General features: G+C 35.2%; 1 protein-coding gene across 1 annotated transcript; it reads left to right on the plus strand.

Annotated features, from left to right (window-relative positions):
• The first annotated feature begins 2783 nt into the window (after positions 1-2783).
• LOC125832368 (uncharacterized) lies at positions 2784-3559 on the plus strand. The gene is made up of 2 exons (XM_049511512.1): positions 2784-3071; positions 3150-3559. The coding sequence occupies exons 1-2, from the start codon at positions 2903-2905 to the stop codon at positions 3380-3382; spliced, it is 402 nt and encodes a 133-aa protein (XP_049367469.1). The 5' UTR covers positions 2784-2902; the 3' UTR covers positions 3383-3559.
• Positions 3560-16328: the final 12769 nt, after the last annotated feature.

A 16328-nucleotide genomic window follows, 5' to 3' on the forward strand; every position in this document is an offset into this window, starting at 1 on the left:
AATTGCTAAATTTTAATAATTATTTAATAATTAAACCAACATACCGACGCTCCAGAACATCAATCAAATCATATGAATTTATATTCCACCAAAATCGACAAAATAAACCAACATACCGACGCTCCAGAACATCAACCAAATCATATGAATTTATATTCCACCAAAATTGACAAAATAAACCAAACGAATAACTTCAAAAAAGATTAAAATCGATATGTTATGAAAAATCAAATACAACCACGTAAAAAAACACCATATGAACTGTTTTTTATTCAATTACCTGATGTGTCCCATCGCCGCTGTGTTGAATTAAAATTGAAAAATTATTGGTAAGCATTTTGGATCGTCGATCTTAGTAGGGAAGGGGAGTTTTATTTTTGTATGAAATCTCTCTTCATGGGAGATAATATATAACAAAAAGGAGAAATTTAAGGGATACGTGATAATTGTGGCTGACTTGGTAAATGTTTTTAAAAAAAAATAAAAATTCCAGTTTTGAAAAAAAATATTGCTATATCATTGAAAAAAAAAGTATTGCTATATTGGTGTAATTAAAGTTATTAAGGTGTACATTTAAGTTTTTTCTGCCCTAATATTTATAGTCGAAACAGTCCACCTAATTCCTCGAATAGGTCGAGCAAAGTTTCTTGAAAGTATGTGACATGTATGAGATGCAGAGATATGAAGTTGCATGCAATGAAATGGTGTTGAAACTAATCAGACAAGTGGGAAAATCCCAAATATCAAAGATTCCATTTGCAATTTGTCCACTTGGGTGATTTTTGGACCATCCTCAATTTTCATTATTGTTTTGAAGTAATTAGACTGAAACGTGTCTATTGGTCCTTATTATTTGTCAATACCTAACTCTACTTTTGCCTAATCCAATCAACCGTGACATTTGGATTCAAATCATCCACAATTCGACACGTGTCACATAGGTTGTAAAAACTGGAAGATTTTTTGTTGGTTTCTTCCGAGCATTGAAATTCGACTAAATTTGAATCACGCATTGCAAAGCTCAAAATGATCATGCTCCCTACATAATTTTCTTCATACTTAAGATTCAAACTCGAATTTTCATTAAGACCGCAATGCTAGTAAAAGATTCATATTAAGTGAACTAGTGTTAGTATTATTTTGATTCATGTTTATCCTTTTCATATCACGGGACAGGGCCTACAACTGTCTTAATACAGTTCTCTGTTACTTTCGAATACACTTAAGAGGTACAAAAGAACAGACAAATGTTATCCACAAAAAATGAGAAACTAATTTCTTTCAAGTTCCTTTTTTTCTTCTTAAAATATCAAATCACGTGCAACGAAAGGTGCACACTAATCTAAAAGTATCAATCTTTGTCCGATTCTAACCTTAAATGAACCGAACGTTCTGATTTTGATTTTTCTTTTAGTAACAACCTATTATTCATTATTCGATTTACACCACGAATTATTACTAAAGAGGTCCTCTTAAAAAATAACTTCATCCCTGAGCTCTAACTTAAAATATCTTGCTAATAAAAGATTTTTTTCTCTTTCATATTCCCTAAGCTGTGAATTGTGATAGAACAAAAGAACTCTAGGTTCAACACTATATATAGCTTGAATCCGGTCATAAGAAATTCAACTCGTGAGATTTTCACTTTTATTAGAGACAATATAATTTAAAAAGTTTAAATTATATGCCAAATAAAATTTTAACTTCAACTCAATTTGATTTTCGATCACTTATGCCTTATTACCTCTAAGTAATACTTTGGCCAAGAAAAATTGATATTTTTTTGATGAAATCCAATACTAGCCCGTTTGGACTTTTTGCTCCTTTTTTTATTTCAAAATCGTTGTCAATTTTTCACTCTAATTTGAAATTGAATTCTAACTACCTTTATTTATTTATATAAGTAAAATAAAAACTTACCCCTCCCTAAATTTCGATATTTTCTGAAATAAAATGTATTTATTCAAATATAATTTTATTCGTCAAAATATTATGAAATTAATATTCAACTAATAAATCTATTTCGACGACACAAGTGGTTAGCTCTGGTCATGACAGGTAAGGTACATAATTCTTTTCTGGCTTGACATCTAGCCACTGCTACAGCCTACAATAAAGCACTTGTGTCAAAACTTGAAGTGCAAAATAGTAGAGAGAACTTGCACGTCTCCAACTTTTCCCCACTTCTTTTTAGATTTTAGACTACATTCTTTGTTTCATCTACGGACGGAGCCGGCATACGGCTAGGGGTTCATCCAATTTTTTTGGCATAAAATATTATTATTTATATAAAATAAATGTCGAACCTCATTCAAACTATTGGTGTATCTACTTCTTCAAATTTTGAAGCTTCTTTTATTAATTTTTTTTTTAGTTTTGCCACTGATTTTATCCAAGTTAAACACTTTGTAGGGACACTGTTACACACCATAAATCCATCACAATTTCATTTTGAACACAACTTTGTCTTTCTTTACTTCTCTGCCGTACGTGCAGTGCAGTGCATTGCTGAAAGCAAAAGCTCATTTAATTCTACATCAAACACTTGGAGAAATACCGTTACATTATTTTATCTTTTCTTCTTTTTTCTCTTCTCTTCTCTTCTCTTCTCTTCTACGAAAGTTTAAATAAAAAGAAATCGAGAGTGGAGTATTATTATTATTTTATATATACCTCAAATTACTTGAAAAATCTGTTGCACCAACTCCAAAATCCTTTATGCTGTGGGATTACTTTAACTAACTACTCCTTAACCCACCCACTAATTTCTTCTTATTATAATAGTATAAAATATTGAGACGCCATTCTTTTCGATCAGTCAACTTTTTCTTGGAGTATATTCTACACCAGTCAATCAATATTCCTAGCTAGCTCTAAAAATTTCTCACCAACCAATTATACTATGTCAAGTATGTTGGGTTCACAAGGCTTCGTATTGGCGACAGCCATGGCGGTCTCTGCCGGCACCGTGATTTTACTCGATCTTTTCCGGGTCAAGTACTTCCCGGCGACCCATCTTTCCGACTACCCACATGATCATAAGCAGATTCTCAAGTCCTGTTTATCTTCAGGTACATATTTATGGTCAAACAGGAGCTGATTCTTTTGATCTTGGTTTTATGGATTAATTTAATCTCACGTTTTTTTAGCTGGGAAGAACAAGGACAAAACAAGAAAGAAAAAGAAGAAAGTTCAATTTGCAGCTGATGTGAAAAGTTCGAGCAAAAATGGCGAGGAGTACAGAAGAAAACAAATGAGGAAATTCACAGAAAGTCGAATTAAATCTTGTGGGAATGAGATTGTGGGGATTCCAGGAAATAGGATGGCTTTGTACACTGGGATTCTCAAGGATCGGGTTCAAAGAATGGGATTCTCCCATTGATCAATTTGTATTTTCGTTTTGGTTAATTCCTCTTCATCTTCTTGCAAAACAAAAAACAGAGGAATTAGGCCAAAGAAACTTTAAAGGCCTCACTGTAATTTGTAAATAGTTGTGTCTGAACATATTTTCTGTAAATGGTTTTCTTTACATGAAATTACGAACTCCTTTAGTAGTATATTTTTCTGGAATCTCCGTTTGTTTATTTTTAGGCCCAACGTTGGGTTGGGTATCTGTATTAAAATTCGATAAAATTTGGATCATGCGTATTTTGGAACTTACTTTTGTGGTTAATGGTAACAACACTTCCAACAATTTATTTTTTTCATTTTCAAGTCTCAAATCACTTTGATTAAGAGGGAAGAAATAGCAATCAATTTATCCCAATTCATATTGGTGCCAAGGACAGGTTCTTGTACAAGCTATTTAATACTGATTTGTCCAAAGTTAATGCCAACATTCACCTTGAGCTCGAATCAATAATTCATGAGAATTATAATTGCATTAATTACAAATTTCTTATTCACATATGTTAATTGTTTATAAGGGAAAATCAGTTCTCATTAGTCATTTCGAGGCATAATTTAGGTATGCATTTGGTGATAGAAATGATTTATTTATTTAATTTTTTTGAAGTTAGAATTTTATTTGGTTATAATTTTACGAATAATACGAGTGAAATAAGGCTTTATCTATTTTTTAAATTCCAAATATAATCTGTATTTGAATTTTTTATAATCAAATGGCTGATTTTTTTCAAAAAAAAGAAAAAGAAGTGAATATTTTTTAGTTGCCAAAGAAAGGAAGTTAGGCGCGAACCCGGAAAAGCAAAATGAAATTATTTAACAATGCCGGCGCGAAAAGAAAGTTAAAATGAAGTTGAAAAGAGAAAAATATTAACCGGCAGGTGAAGCGTGAAAAAGGCAATCTAAAAGTTTCGATCAAAAGGCAGTGTCGGAGCGATCGACGTTGGGAGAGAGATTGCTGTGGCTTTCTTCTATCTCAGGTAATTCCTCCATCTTATCTCCATTACTTCAGCTTTTAGCTTTCTAGTTACTTTTTTTCACTCAATTAGGGTTTCTCAATGTGTGCCGATTTCTTACAATTTTGAATTAGTGAGAGGCATTTGAGGCGAACGCTATTCGGAGGAATCAATTATTTAGTATTTGTGGTAAAACTTGTATACTTAGAACGGATGACCTAGATCACTTGTTTGTTTACAAATCTGGTATCTGGATTTCTAGAAGCAAGAAAAAAACTTCAGGTTGTGTATGCTTTTAGTTTCCTTATGAAGAAATTGAACATTGTGATTGATAGAGAGGTTCTAGTCACTGGAATAGTTATTTGGCCAGTGTATTCCTCTTTAGATGAAACCTCTAGTTCTGATGTATTTTCCAAGTGGAAGTTCCATATATGCTAACTGGTCTTCTCTGTAACTAAGTACAGCACTGAGCATGTAACATCTCTAGGCACATATTTTAGTTCAGGCAGAAAGTACGAATGGATGTAGAAACAATTGAGAATATACGTACAAGTTCTGGTTTACAGAATCGAGTTATGGACCTTAAGAGACACTTTGCAAATTAAAGGACACTTGGTGTTTGGAATTGTAACTCCGGTGAAGAGAACACACGTTCTTGCCTATCACATGTGTGATTTATTACTGGTCTCTTCATCAAGTTATACAAATCCACCAAATCTATCACCTATCTCTCTGAAAAATGAAAATATATTTTATGACGAGTTCCATATGATTTATTACTGGTCTCTTAAGAGCTGGCTCTTGATTACTTCTACCTGCAAGTAACTCCATTTCTTCTGATTCTGAGTTGGTACCTCCAATGGACAGACTCCTTCCTCCCACAAATGCCATCATCTTCCCCAATTTTGGGGATCATCCCCACTTATAAAATACTGCTACATCTACCATAAGCGTTAAAATTTTGGAAGACGAAGTATGAGTATAGCTGATCAAAGTTCCTCTATCTCCTACAGATTTTCCCAGTACCTTCTGAAGCGCTAGTCTCAAGCATTTGCAAAAAAACAATAATGTTGAATCTGTCAGCAGAATTTATGAAATAAAGTTATTGTTCCTCTGTATGAGCTCATACCAATTATCAGCAATTTCCTTGATTTTGAAGAATTTGTCTCCCGCCAAAAAAAGAAGCAGCACTTCTCACCATGATGCCTTATTTACCTTGCCACTATCACCACCTTTCTCACTGTTGTTACTCTAGGCTTAAGTTACTCCATGATTGTTATAGAACTAATAAAAGCAAAGTATGAAATAGGCAAGAAGTTATGTGGATAAGGACTGAAAAAACTGTTTGATAGAATAAAGGAATGGAAACAAAGAGACTAAGCTGAAGAAAGAAAGAGAAGAAATCTTTAACCAGAGTATAGCATCAGAAATGCCATGGAAAATTATTGGAGAGATTGATGATCGATACAAATTAGGTTGGAGTTGCCGGAGAAGGAGGTTGACAGACAATTACGTTATGCAAGGTGAGAACCAGTCTTTGTATTTCACTTGGTTCCACTTTCCTCTATCGTATGCTCTAAGTGGGTGGGGGCATTTAATACATGTGTTAAAGTCCAAGTCCGATTAGAAGCAGTCAATGATAGCACTGCATGGTTTCCAAGTGTAGCAGGTAACAGTCTAATATTACAGAGAAAGTTGAACTTCATTAACATCATTGATAATTGTAAATGTGATGAACAACATCAAAGGCAATCTTGCTTTGGTGGGCTAGTTGTTTACCTAATATTATTTTTATCTTTGTCCAACTAAAGATAATATTTTCCCTATTTATTTTATTTTTTCGTTCTTGGTTGATTCTAATAGAAACAAATATCATTTGCAACAGAACAGTGGTTGTTCGGAATGCTATAATAATCCCAAATTAAGGTCCTCTTCACGAAGCAGTGAAAGATCAGAAGCATCAATATCAGGTGATTCATAAAGCTAAACTATTGGAGGACTTTTGAACAGCCAGCACGTGTGGCATGGACAAAAGTGTAGGTAAGTCTCAGGTAATCAACTCCTAACATATGATGGTCATGTGACTGCAAATCCAAACAACCCTGCTGAATTTGTAAATCATGGTAAATTTGACTCTCCATTTTGCATCCATGTTTTTTCTTGTCTTAACTTTGTTGTTAAGACGTACCTTGGTCTTTTGTGGAAAATATACTTGCTAGTTTATACAAATGGTTAAATGCATGTCATATATATAAGTAATTGAAGTTTGTGATATTTGATCTTAGATGGTGAAACCAATAATATGGTTTTACTGATAAATTTATTCTTCTAGTCATTTTTTTGGGGTGGGTGGGGCTGGTGTGGTATTTTTCCTGAATTTTTCAAGAAACCTATGATATGAACAAGAATAAGTACTACTTACATTTTCAAATATCCGAACCATAGTGATGTTGATGTTCCAGATTAAATTCTGTCACACCGTTGAGAGTGATAAAAGATAATAGGCCCATCTCTAATAAGTTCTATTTAGACTCAATACACTGTTTAGGCATTTGGCTTAACATGATTGTTTCCTATCATCATCTTTTAAAGGTCTAATGAACAATTATTTTATATACAAATTTTCTGCCAGGACTATTCCTCTGGAACCAAAGCAGAGAGCAGTGGATAGGACACAAGAAGCTTGTCAACCAACCACAACAGCTCCGTGAACCTAAATTAAAGTGAGATGTTTGTCTTAGATCCCTGCACTACCTCAAAAGAATGGCTTAAAATGACATTGAATAGCTTTGCTTCTTACTGAATAAATGAGGCATTATATTCTTGTGAATCTTTCGTTCTCTTTGATATAGAGGCATAACATATACCTATAGACCGAAAAAAAGAAGATATAGAGGCATAAAATATAGGTGATAGGCATGCATGCAAAGGTTGGAATCTGAAAAATTCTTTGGATTAGGTGTAAGTTTTGGGTATCGGTGATTTGGTGGTGTTAAGTACTGAAGTTTCTGATCTTCACCATTTGGTGTTCTAACCTGCTGGCATGACAGCACATAGAGCAGTTTTTTTTATATAATTTGCTAAACTTAACCTCTTTTCTTAGGGTCGACATAGGTCTTGTCATATAAGTTGCCCATGACAAGATGGGGTTGCTCAAGTGTAAGCACCCTCCACCTCTAACGAGGGATCAAAAAAGGTGGGAGCTTCTAGGGAGGGGTAAAAAAGAAAAAGAGAAATAGCTAAGTTGCCCATTGAGGAAGGATTCAAAGATTTCACGACCTTATTGATCCAGATAGTAAATAATGCTTCACATTTTGCGATAGCCCATATCCAGCCTTTAACGTTGTCCCTTTTGAAGGCATAGACCAACTCTGGATCACTAAATTGTAGAGCATGTTGTTATATATTCTCTTTCTCTTCAAAGAAATAAGATCTTTGCAACAGGCCAACCAACTTGTGTGTATAGAATTGATTTCAACTTTGCAAATGGTACATGGAGGAGCGAAATTTATATTCTTTAATCAATCTATCTTCGGCCTCGATATCTTATTCTGCAGAAACTGTGTAAAGAATACTTTTAGAACTTGTCAAAATCCCATGTGGGCATGTAATATGCCACATTCCAAAGGACTCACATCTAAGGCACATATGACCTTAGCTGAAATATTTCCATGTAGAGTGACCAATTTTTAGCTTGAAAGTATAAAGCTTTTCAAGGATGATCATACCGAAAGAAAAATAAGGAAAATGTGGAATGTATATGTGGTTTTGCTTGTGCATTGAGATTACTCTTTTAACTGGATTTAGGAACTAGATAAGTAATTTTGTGTTGTCATGATCTTTCTGATGACAACTGTGTTTTAGGTTTTATTACACTCACCAATCTTCTAGCTTGCTTAATAGGATGTCCTCCCCATTTTATTTTTGAGTTCAATCAGCCTCATTTTTACATCAGTCAGTAAAAAATTGTTGTCATTAACAATCACAGAGTGTTACTTTTGTAATTATGTTTCTGTTTTATTTCCAATTGAGATATATACCTTAATTTTCAAGGGAAAATATTAGCCTTAGTGTGTGTAAGACTGCTTGCCATAAAACATTGAGTGGAGGGAATATATGTAATTCAAGAGTTGCATCGGAAACTGTTCTTTTTGCTCCCAATATTTCTATATTATGATAAACAAGAGTGAATGAGCCTTGACAAAGGGGAGGGGGGAGGGAGGGGGGATAGCTCGAGTTGTAAGCACCTTCCACCTCCAACCCTAAGGTTGTGGGTTTGAGCCACCAATGGAGCAAAACAGGGGAGCTCCTGAGGGGGGGTAAAAAAAAAGTGTGAATGAGCCTTTCATTAATCTCTGTGTTCTTACTGTTTGCATGGCTAGAACTAAATGCTCTATGGGTGAAGTGTAGGGAGAGATGACATGTATATAATTGGATGAAGAATCCAAAGGGGGAGAAATAGCTGATATTGAAGTGGGGGAGAGCCTTCTGGTCTGTAACTTAATCAGGAGCCTTGTGCTATTAATGGCCACAAATTTCTACACCAATATAATAGCTGTCCATTTCCACTGTCCGTCCCTAACAGACATTTGTTTGAAAGAAAATTGCATCTGAGATTCGCATTAATTAGACATATCTTACCTTATGCCATAAGTGGGAATTTGCCGATTGTTCTAAATCCTGGTGTCATTTGCTCCCACCGAAACAGATTTTGAGAACCGAGCTATTTTAGATGTTCTGTTATGTGCCTAAGATTGTTAATGGATCCTTTGTCTTTACTTCCTCTAAGGAATTTTGTCTTTGCAGTTGGAATGCTACATATGATAGTTTGTTTGGGAGCAACAAGCTGTTGCCCATGTCTATCCCGCTTGCTGTAAGTATGCATGAGAGTTTAAAGAAGTCAATGCTCCTCATATTTCTGTTTGAATGACACTAAGAATGCTCATGTAAAAATGGCACGAAATGGTAGATTTCCTAATGGATTTTTGGGAGCTGGAAGGACTGTACGATTGACATGTTTGTAAGTAAGGGATTATTTTATCGATGAATGATGAACAGTCAAGTAGTGACAGACACTTAGATAGGCTGATGTAAATTTGATTTGCTTCGTGACTGGGAAGGTAGGAGGTTACTAATGGAGTTTCTCTAATGAAATTTAATTAACTTCTGGCCAATTGAAACATTTTGTACTGATAAAGGCGTGTTTAGACATGAATTAATTGATATTTTAAAGAAAATATTTGCAAGTTGAGATTGTGTTTGAATATGTTTATACATACTATTTGATATTTGAGTTTTTCTGAGTGAAAACTTTGCTGTACAACAAAATCAACAGATATATGTCCTTTAGAATCTTTCATGGTGTAAAATGACACAACCTTTTCCAGAAAAAAGCTAATACAGTTAATAATTGTCCTTTAAGTCTGCTCGTATAGTCTTGTATGTGAAATAGTTGCTATTTAATAACGATACTAAGGGGAAATCTGAACATGATTTCGAATTAGTGATTTAAAACTAGGTTGATTTGAAGTTATAATTTTATTTGAACATGTAGCTTGAGTTTTTAATAAGTGTCAAAATATCTTAAGAAGTTAAATAAATAAATCATATATCTTCATTTTTTATTATAAATAAACTTACGAAAACATGATATTATAAATTTAGTAACTAGCTATTCTTATATAATCTTCACATATGATAAGGATAATCTCTTTAACTTTTTTTTTTTTGGTTGCAAATATAGTATGTGAACTTATGCGTAACACTAATTTAAGATCAAAACTTTAAATTGGAATTTGAGATTCTATGGCGAACGCCTATTAAAAGTAAAGGTCATCAAACCTTGCCAGCTTTTCACATTTATACTTCTTCATTTCGGATTAGGAGGTAAATGGACAAGAAATGGAAATCAACAATGAAGTTAATTTTACTATATTTATTACTAGTATCTGAGCACAATGGGATAGGTCCATGAGTTCAAGGATTAATAACTAACTAATTAAACAGTCTATAGTCAAAGATTGGTTGTAAATCTAGGAAGTAGTAAAATCTACCCATTGAATCGACAAGGGATTAAGTTACGAGGTCTGATAGAACGCATCATACTACTCCCTTTAAATATATGGCATTGAGTTCAAAAAGAGGAGGATTGTCCAATATCGGGTGAAACTAGTGCTAAACGTAAAAATATGAAATATGAGCTTAACTCAATTCCAAAAGTTAGCTCCAAAGGAGAAGGATTGCTCAAGTCTTATAAGGACACTATCTGTCTCATTAATCGTTGATTTGGGACTTTTTTCATTCTTCAACCCCTCTCCGTGCACTTTTGTTTGTTTACTATATTAAAAATAGATATCCATTTTTATTTGTCAAGTTTGAAAATCAAGACAAATTTTATCAATTAGTTCCTAAAATTACTTTTATTATTAACTATAATTATTTTCAAATACATTTCTCAAAAAATATTAAATTTATTATATTCATAATATTATAGAATTATTATTTTATTTATTGCAACTTAAGAATATCAAATCGATACTGGACAAGTAAAAATGAAAATGGAAAAAGTATTTTAGAAAATCAAAATATAATTAATTATTAATTTTGGTTTTAACCACCACCACCAACATATTTAATGTCTGAAAAGAGTATGATATATATATATATAATCCCATATGACTATATTTAATCCTCCTCAAACATATATTTTTTTTTGACTTTTTTTTTGTTTCAATGAGTAATTTAGATTTATATTTTGATGGTCAAATTTATTTATGTTTCACTAATATTCTTGTAAAACTTATTATAGATGACCAAATCTTTTTCTTCAAATACAAAAATTAAATTACAATATAGACAAAAAAAATAGTTTTAAATTATAATATAGCCACAAAAAATAGTTTTAAATTTTTTTCTTTACACCAATGAATGAAAGAAAAAAATAAAATAAGAATAAGAAACTCAAATAATTATAATAAAAGAAGTCAAAAAATAATTTATGTATGAAAAAGATTAAAATATATCTTGAACTTTGCTAGAAGAATCATATATACCCCTAAATAATTTTTAAGAAAAATTAAAATCAAAAATATAAATTTAAAACTAATTTTTTCACTTCCGTTAAATGAAGGGTATATATGAGCTCATTTTGTAACGATGGGGTATATGTAAGCCATTTGTATAACAGTAAGAATATATATGAGGCACTTTCATAACGAGGGGCATATCAACATCAAATGACAAAATTGAGGAGTATATCAGACCCTTTTCCCAAGAAAAAATAACAAGATAAAAAGAGGAAATGAAAGAGGTAGTAGTTAGATAGTGGTGGAGCAGTTAGTTTGAGTGTAAGAGGATGCTCAAATAGTCATATACCATTTCCAAGAAAGATGCTGAAAATTAGGAGTATGAGCATAATTTCAAAGTGAAATGTCAAGTGATTGGTGCATAAGCTTTTGAGCATCAGAGTATTGTCCCTTCTTATGTAAACAGTTCTCCATCTTGTCTCACCATAAATACCACCCTTTCATTATCCCTTCTATTGCAATATTAAGCTAACTTTTTTTTCTACTGTCATTCAGAGACAATATAAAGTTCATTATACCTATCATGGCTCTATCAAGCTGGAACTGCTCACTTGGACTTACATTGGCTCTTTTACTATCTCTAGCATTGCATCCTTCCCAATCAGGTGAACTACTTTGTTTAATTTTTCTTCTTCTCTATGGTAAAACTTGTTTCTTGTTTCTATTATATGTATAGGGAAAAAATTTAAATTCATAAGAGATGATGAAAATTTACCATTTAATTTAATCCATAGTATTCAACTATTCAAACATATTAATAAATAGTTTCAAGTCTTGTGCGTTGTACAGTGAAGTATAGTATTCCTATTAGAAGTATAGTAATTTTTTTTTTATTATTGACGTATTTCTCTATTACTACTTGTTACCTCTTATGCTTTTGTTTTCCTCGAATTCAGAGTCTATTAGAAACAACTTTATTTTCTACGTGTTGTTACTGATAAGTATTATATTTGAACTTGTGTGTTGTACAGTGAATATAGGTAGGCAGATGATAGGTTCAAGGCCACCAGGGTGTGTAAACAAGTGCATGAATTGTGAGCCATGCAAGGCAAGTCTAGTGACTCAGAAGAATAGAGATGCATCTAAAAGAGAAGCTGATGATAACTATTATCTTCTTTCTTGGAAATGCACATGTAGAGATCACCTCTTTCAACCTCGATATATCCTCCACTCTCTAATTTAATTAAGGAATAATTTTATTAGTACTAATATCTATATAGGAGAAATTTTAATTAAACGCTCATTTTGTACTGGATGCTAAATATATATTAAGGAAGGTCTATTTGACATGCCAATACGTACAAAAATAAAATAGTTTAAGTATATTGTTAACACTTCACTCCAATATTTAAGTCCGACTACAAATAATAGTTAGAAACAAAGTTAGTTATTGAATTGCCCCTCCAAATTCATATTAAGATTTTTGGGTCATCATCCGAGGCGAAATAATTTTCATATTTAAATATTGTTTGATTATATTTTTTGTAAGATTTAAAAAATATATATATATTCATATTTAAATATATTTAAATACAACATCAACATGAAAATTGAAAAATAATAAAGTTAGTCAAGTGTTTTACGTATTAGATTTGGCTAAAAATACAACAACAACAACATACCCAGTGAAATCCCACTAGGTGGGGTCTGGGGAGGGTAGAGTGTACGCAGACATTGCCACTACCTCGTAGAGGTAGAGAGGCTGTTTCCGAGAGACCCTCAGCTCAAGTACATCAAATCCAAGTAAAAGGCGAGGAAAACAATGTATAAAACATAAAATCCAATAAGAAAGAAAGTATATAATCAACAAAGGAGACAGTAACATCCAAAGAACAATGCGATAAGTGAAACGCAGTAAACAACAAAAGGTTGTAGGTAACACAGACAGGACCTGCAAGTGCAAGGCTAGGACTACTACAAACACTAACAACCCATACCCTCTCAAGGGAGGACAACACGCTAGCCCTACTAACCTTCAACCTTAATACGCGACCTCCACTCCTTTCTATCTAGAGTCATGTCTTCGGTAATGCGAAGCTGAGCCAAGTCTTGTCTAATCACCTCTCCCCAATACTTCTTAGGCCTACATCTACCCCTCCGCGTACTATCTACAACCAGCCCCTCACACCTCCTCACTGGGGCGTCTGCGCATCGTCTCTTCACATGTCCAAACCATTTCAATCTCGCTTCCCTCAGCTTGTCCACCACAGAGGCCACTCCTACCTTCTCCCGGATAACTTCATTTATAATCTTATCACTCCTAGTGTGCCCACACATCCATCTCAACATCCTCATCTCCGCAACATGAATTTTCTGGACATGTGAGTTCTTGACTGGCCAACACTCCGCTCCATACAACAAGGCCGGTCTAACTACCATTCTGTAAAACTTACCTTTAAGTCTAGGTGGAATTTTCTTATCACACAAGACTCCAGAGGCAAGCCTCCATTTCATCCAAGCAACCCCAATGCGATGTGTGACATCATCATCGATGTCGCCACTCCCTTGAATTACAGACCCAAGATACTTAAACTTTTCTTTCTTGGGGATGATCTGTGTGGCTAGTCTCACATCCACATCTGCCTCATCTAACGCATCACTGAATTTGCACCCCAAATATTCTGTTTTGGTCCTACTCAACCTGAACCCTTTGGACTCCAGCGTTTGTCTCCACACCTCCAACCTCGCACTAACTCTGTCCCGCGTCTTATCAATCAGTACTATGTCATCCGCAAATAACATACACCATGGGACCCTCTCCTGAATAGACCGCGTCAACTCATCCATCACTAAAGCAAATAGAAATGGGCTAAGGACTGATCCTTGGTGCAGCCCCATCTCAACTGGGAAATGTTCCGAGTCACCTCCAACCGTTCTAACCCGAGTCTTGGCTCCACCGTACATGTCCTTTATCGCCCTAATATAAATCATCGGGACACCTTTAGCCTCCAAGCACCTCCAGAGGACATTCCTCGGTACTTTGTCATAGGCCTTTTCAAGGTCAATGAACACCATATGTAGGTCTCTCTTCCTTTCTCTATATTTTTCTACCAGTCTTCGCATAAGATGAATGGCTTTGGTAGTCGACCGTCCCGGCATGAATCCAAACTGATTCTCAGAAATGGATACCCCTCTTCTCACCCTCATCTCCACCACTCTCTCCCAAATCTTCATAGTATGGCTTAGTAATTTGATACCCTGTAGTTGTTACAGTCCTGGATATCACCCTTGTTTTTATACAACGGAACCATTGTACTCCACCTCCATTCATCAGGCATCTTTGCTGTCTTGAAAATAACATTAAACAGCCCAGTCAACCACTCTATACCTGCCTTGTCCGTGTTCTTCCAAAAATCCACCGGAATCTCATCGGGTCCGGTTGCTTTTCCCCTACTCATCCTACTCATAGCACGTATAACCTCCTCGATCCTAAAACACCTGCAGTACCTATAGTCCCGAAGACTTTCAGAGTGCGCCAAATCACCCAACACAATGTCTCCGCCCCTTTTTTCATTTAAAAATTTGTGAAAGTATCTTCGCCATCTTTGCTTGATAGAGGTCTCATCTACCAATACTTTGCCTTCCTCATCCTTGAACACTTCACCTGGTCCAAGTCGCGAGCCTTCATCTCTCTTGCTTTTGCGAGCCTATACAATTTCTTCTCCCCCCTTTTGTCCCCCAGCTCGACATACAAGCGTTCGAAAGCTGCCATCTTAGCCTTCGTAACTGCTAACTTAGCTTCTGTCTTTGTCGTCTTATAAACTTTCTTAAGCGTCCGCTTCTCTTCCTCGTCTACGCGCTCCACCAACTTTGTGTATGCGGCCTTCTTCGCTTCCACTTTGCCTTGGACTTCCTCATTCCACCACCAATCTCCTTTATGGCCTCCACCTTTACCCCTTGATACCCCCAACACCTTTGAAGCAACTTCTCTAATGCAACTAGCTATTTTATTCCACATGGTGTCCGCATCCCCACTACCACTCCAAGCCCCCATCTCACTCAACTTCTCACCCATCTCCCGAGAAAGGTCAGGGGTCAAGCCACCCCACTTAATCCTCGGTCGATCAGATACAATCTTCTTCCTCATATCCCTCTTAATTGCCAGGTCCATCACCAAAAGCTTGTGTTGGGTAGTAAGATTTTCACTTGGGATAACCTTGCAGTCCTTAAAGAGGCCTCTATCACCCTTCATAAGGAGTAAGTAATCTATCTGAGTCTTAGCTACCGAGCTACGAAAGGTAACCATGTGGTTCTCCTTCTTCGGAAAGCATGAGTTAGAAATCACCAACTCAAATGCCTTAGCGAAATCCAGAAGCGAAGTTCCACCCCCATTTCTCTCCCCAAAACCAAAGCCTCCATGAACATCATCAAAGCCATTAGAAGTTGCCCCGATATGACCATTAAAATCTCCACCAATGACAATTTTCTTGGTGATCGGTATACCTCTAACTACCTCATCCAAATCCTCATAAAAGAGCTTTTTGGCCTCCTCGCCCAAGCCCACTTGAGGTGCATACACACTAATAACACTCAAAGTACAGCCTCCAACGACTAGCTTAATCAACATCAACCTATCATTGATCCTCCTAACCTCCACCACTTGCTCCCTCAAATCCCCGTCTACTAAAATACCCACTCCATTTCTATCTCTAGAACCTCCTGAGTACCACAACTTAAACCCGTCGACATCCCGAGCTTTGGAACCTACCCATCTAGTCTCTTGGACACAAGCTATATTTATCTTTCTCTTCTTGAGAATTTTCACTAGCTCTATGGATTTCCCCGTCAGCGAACCTATGTTCCAAGATCCTACCCTCAATTTATGGGAACCCGTAACCCATTTACCTCTATTTTCCCTCGTCCTCGGCCTCAACCGAAGACA

This window comes from Solanum verrucosum, unplaced genomic scaffold (genome assembly GCF_900185275.1).
Source record: "Solanum verrucosum unplaced genomic scaffold, falcon-dt-bn FXZP01000009.1, whole genome shotgun sequence".
NCBI lineage: Eukaryota > Viridiplantae > Streptophyta > Magnoliopsida > Solanales > Solanaceae > Solanum > Solanum verrucosum.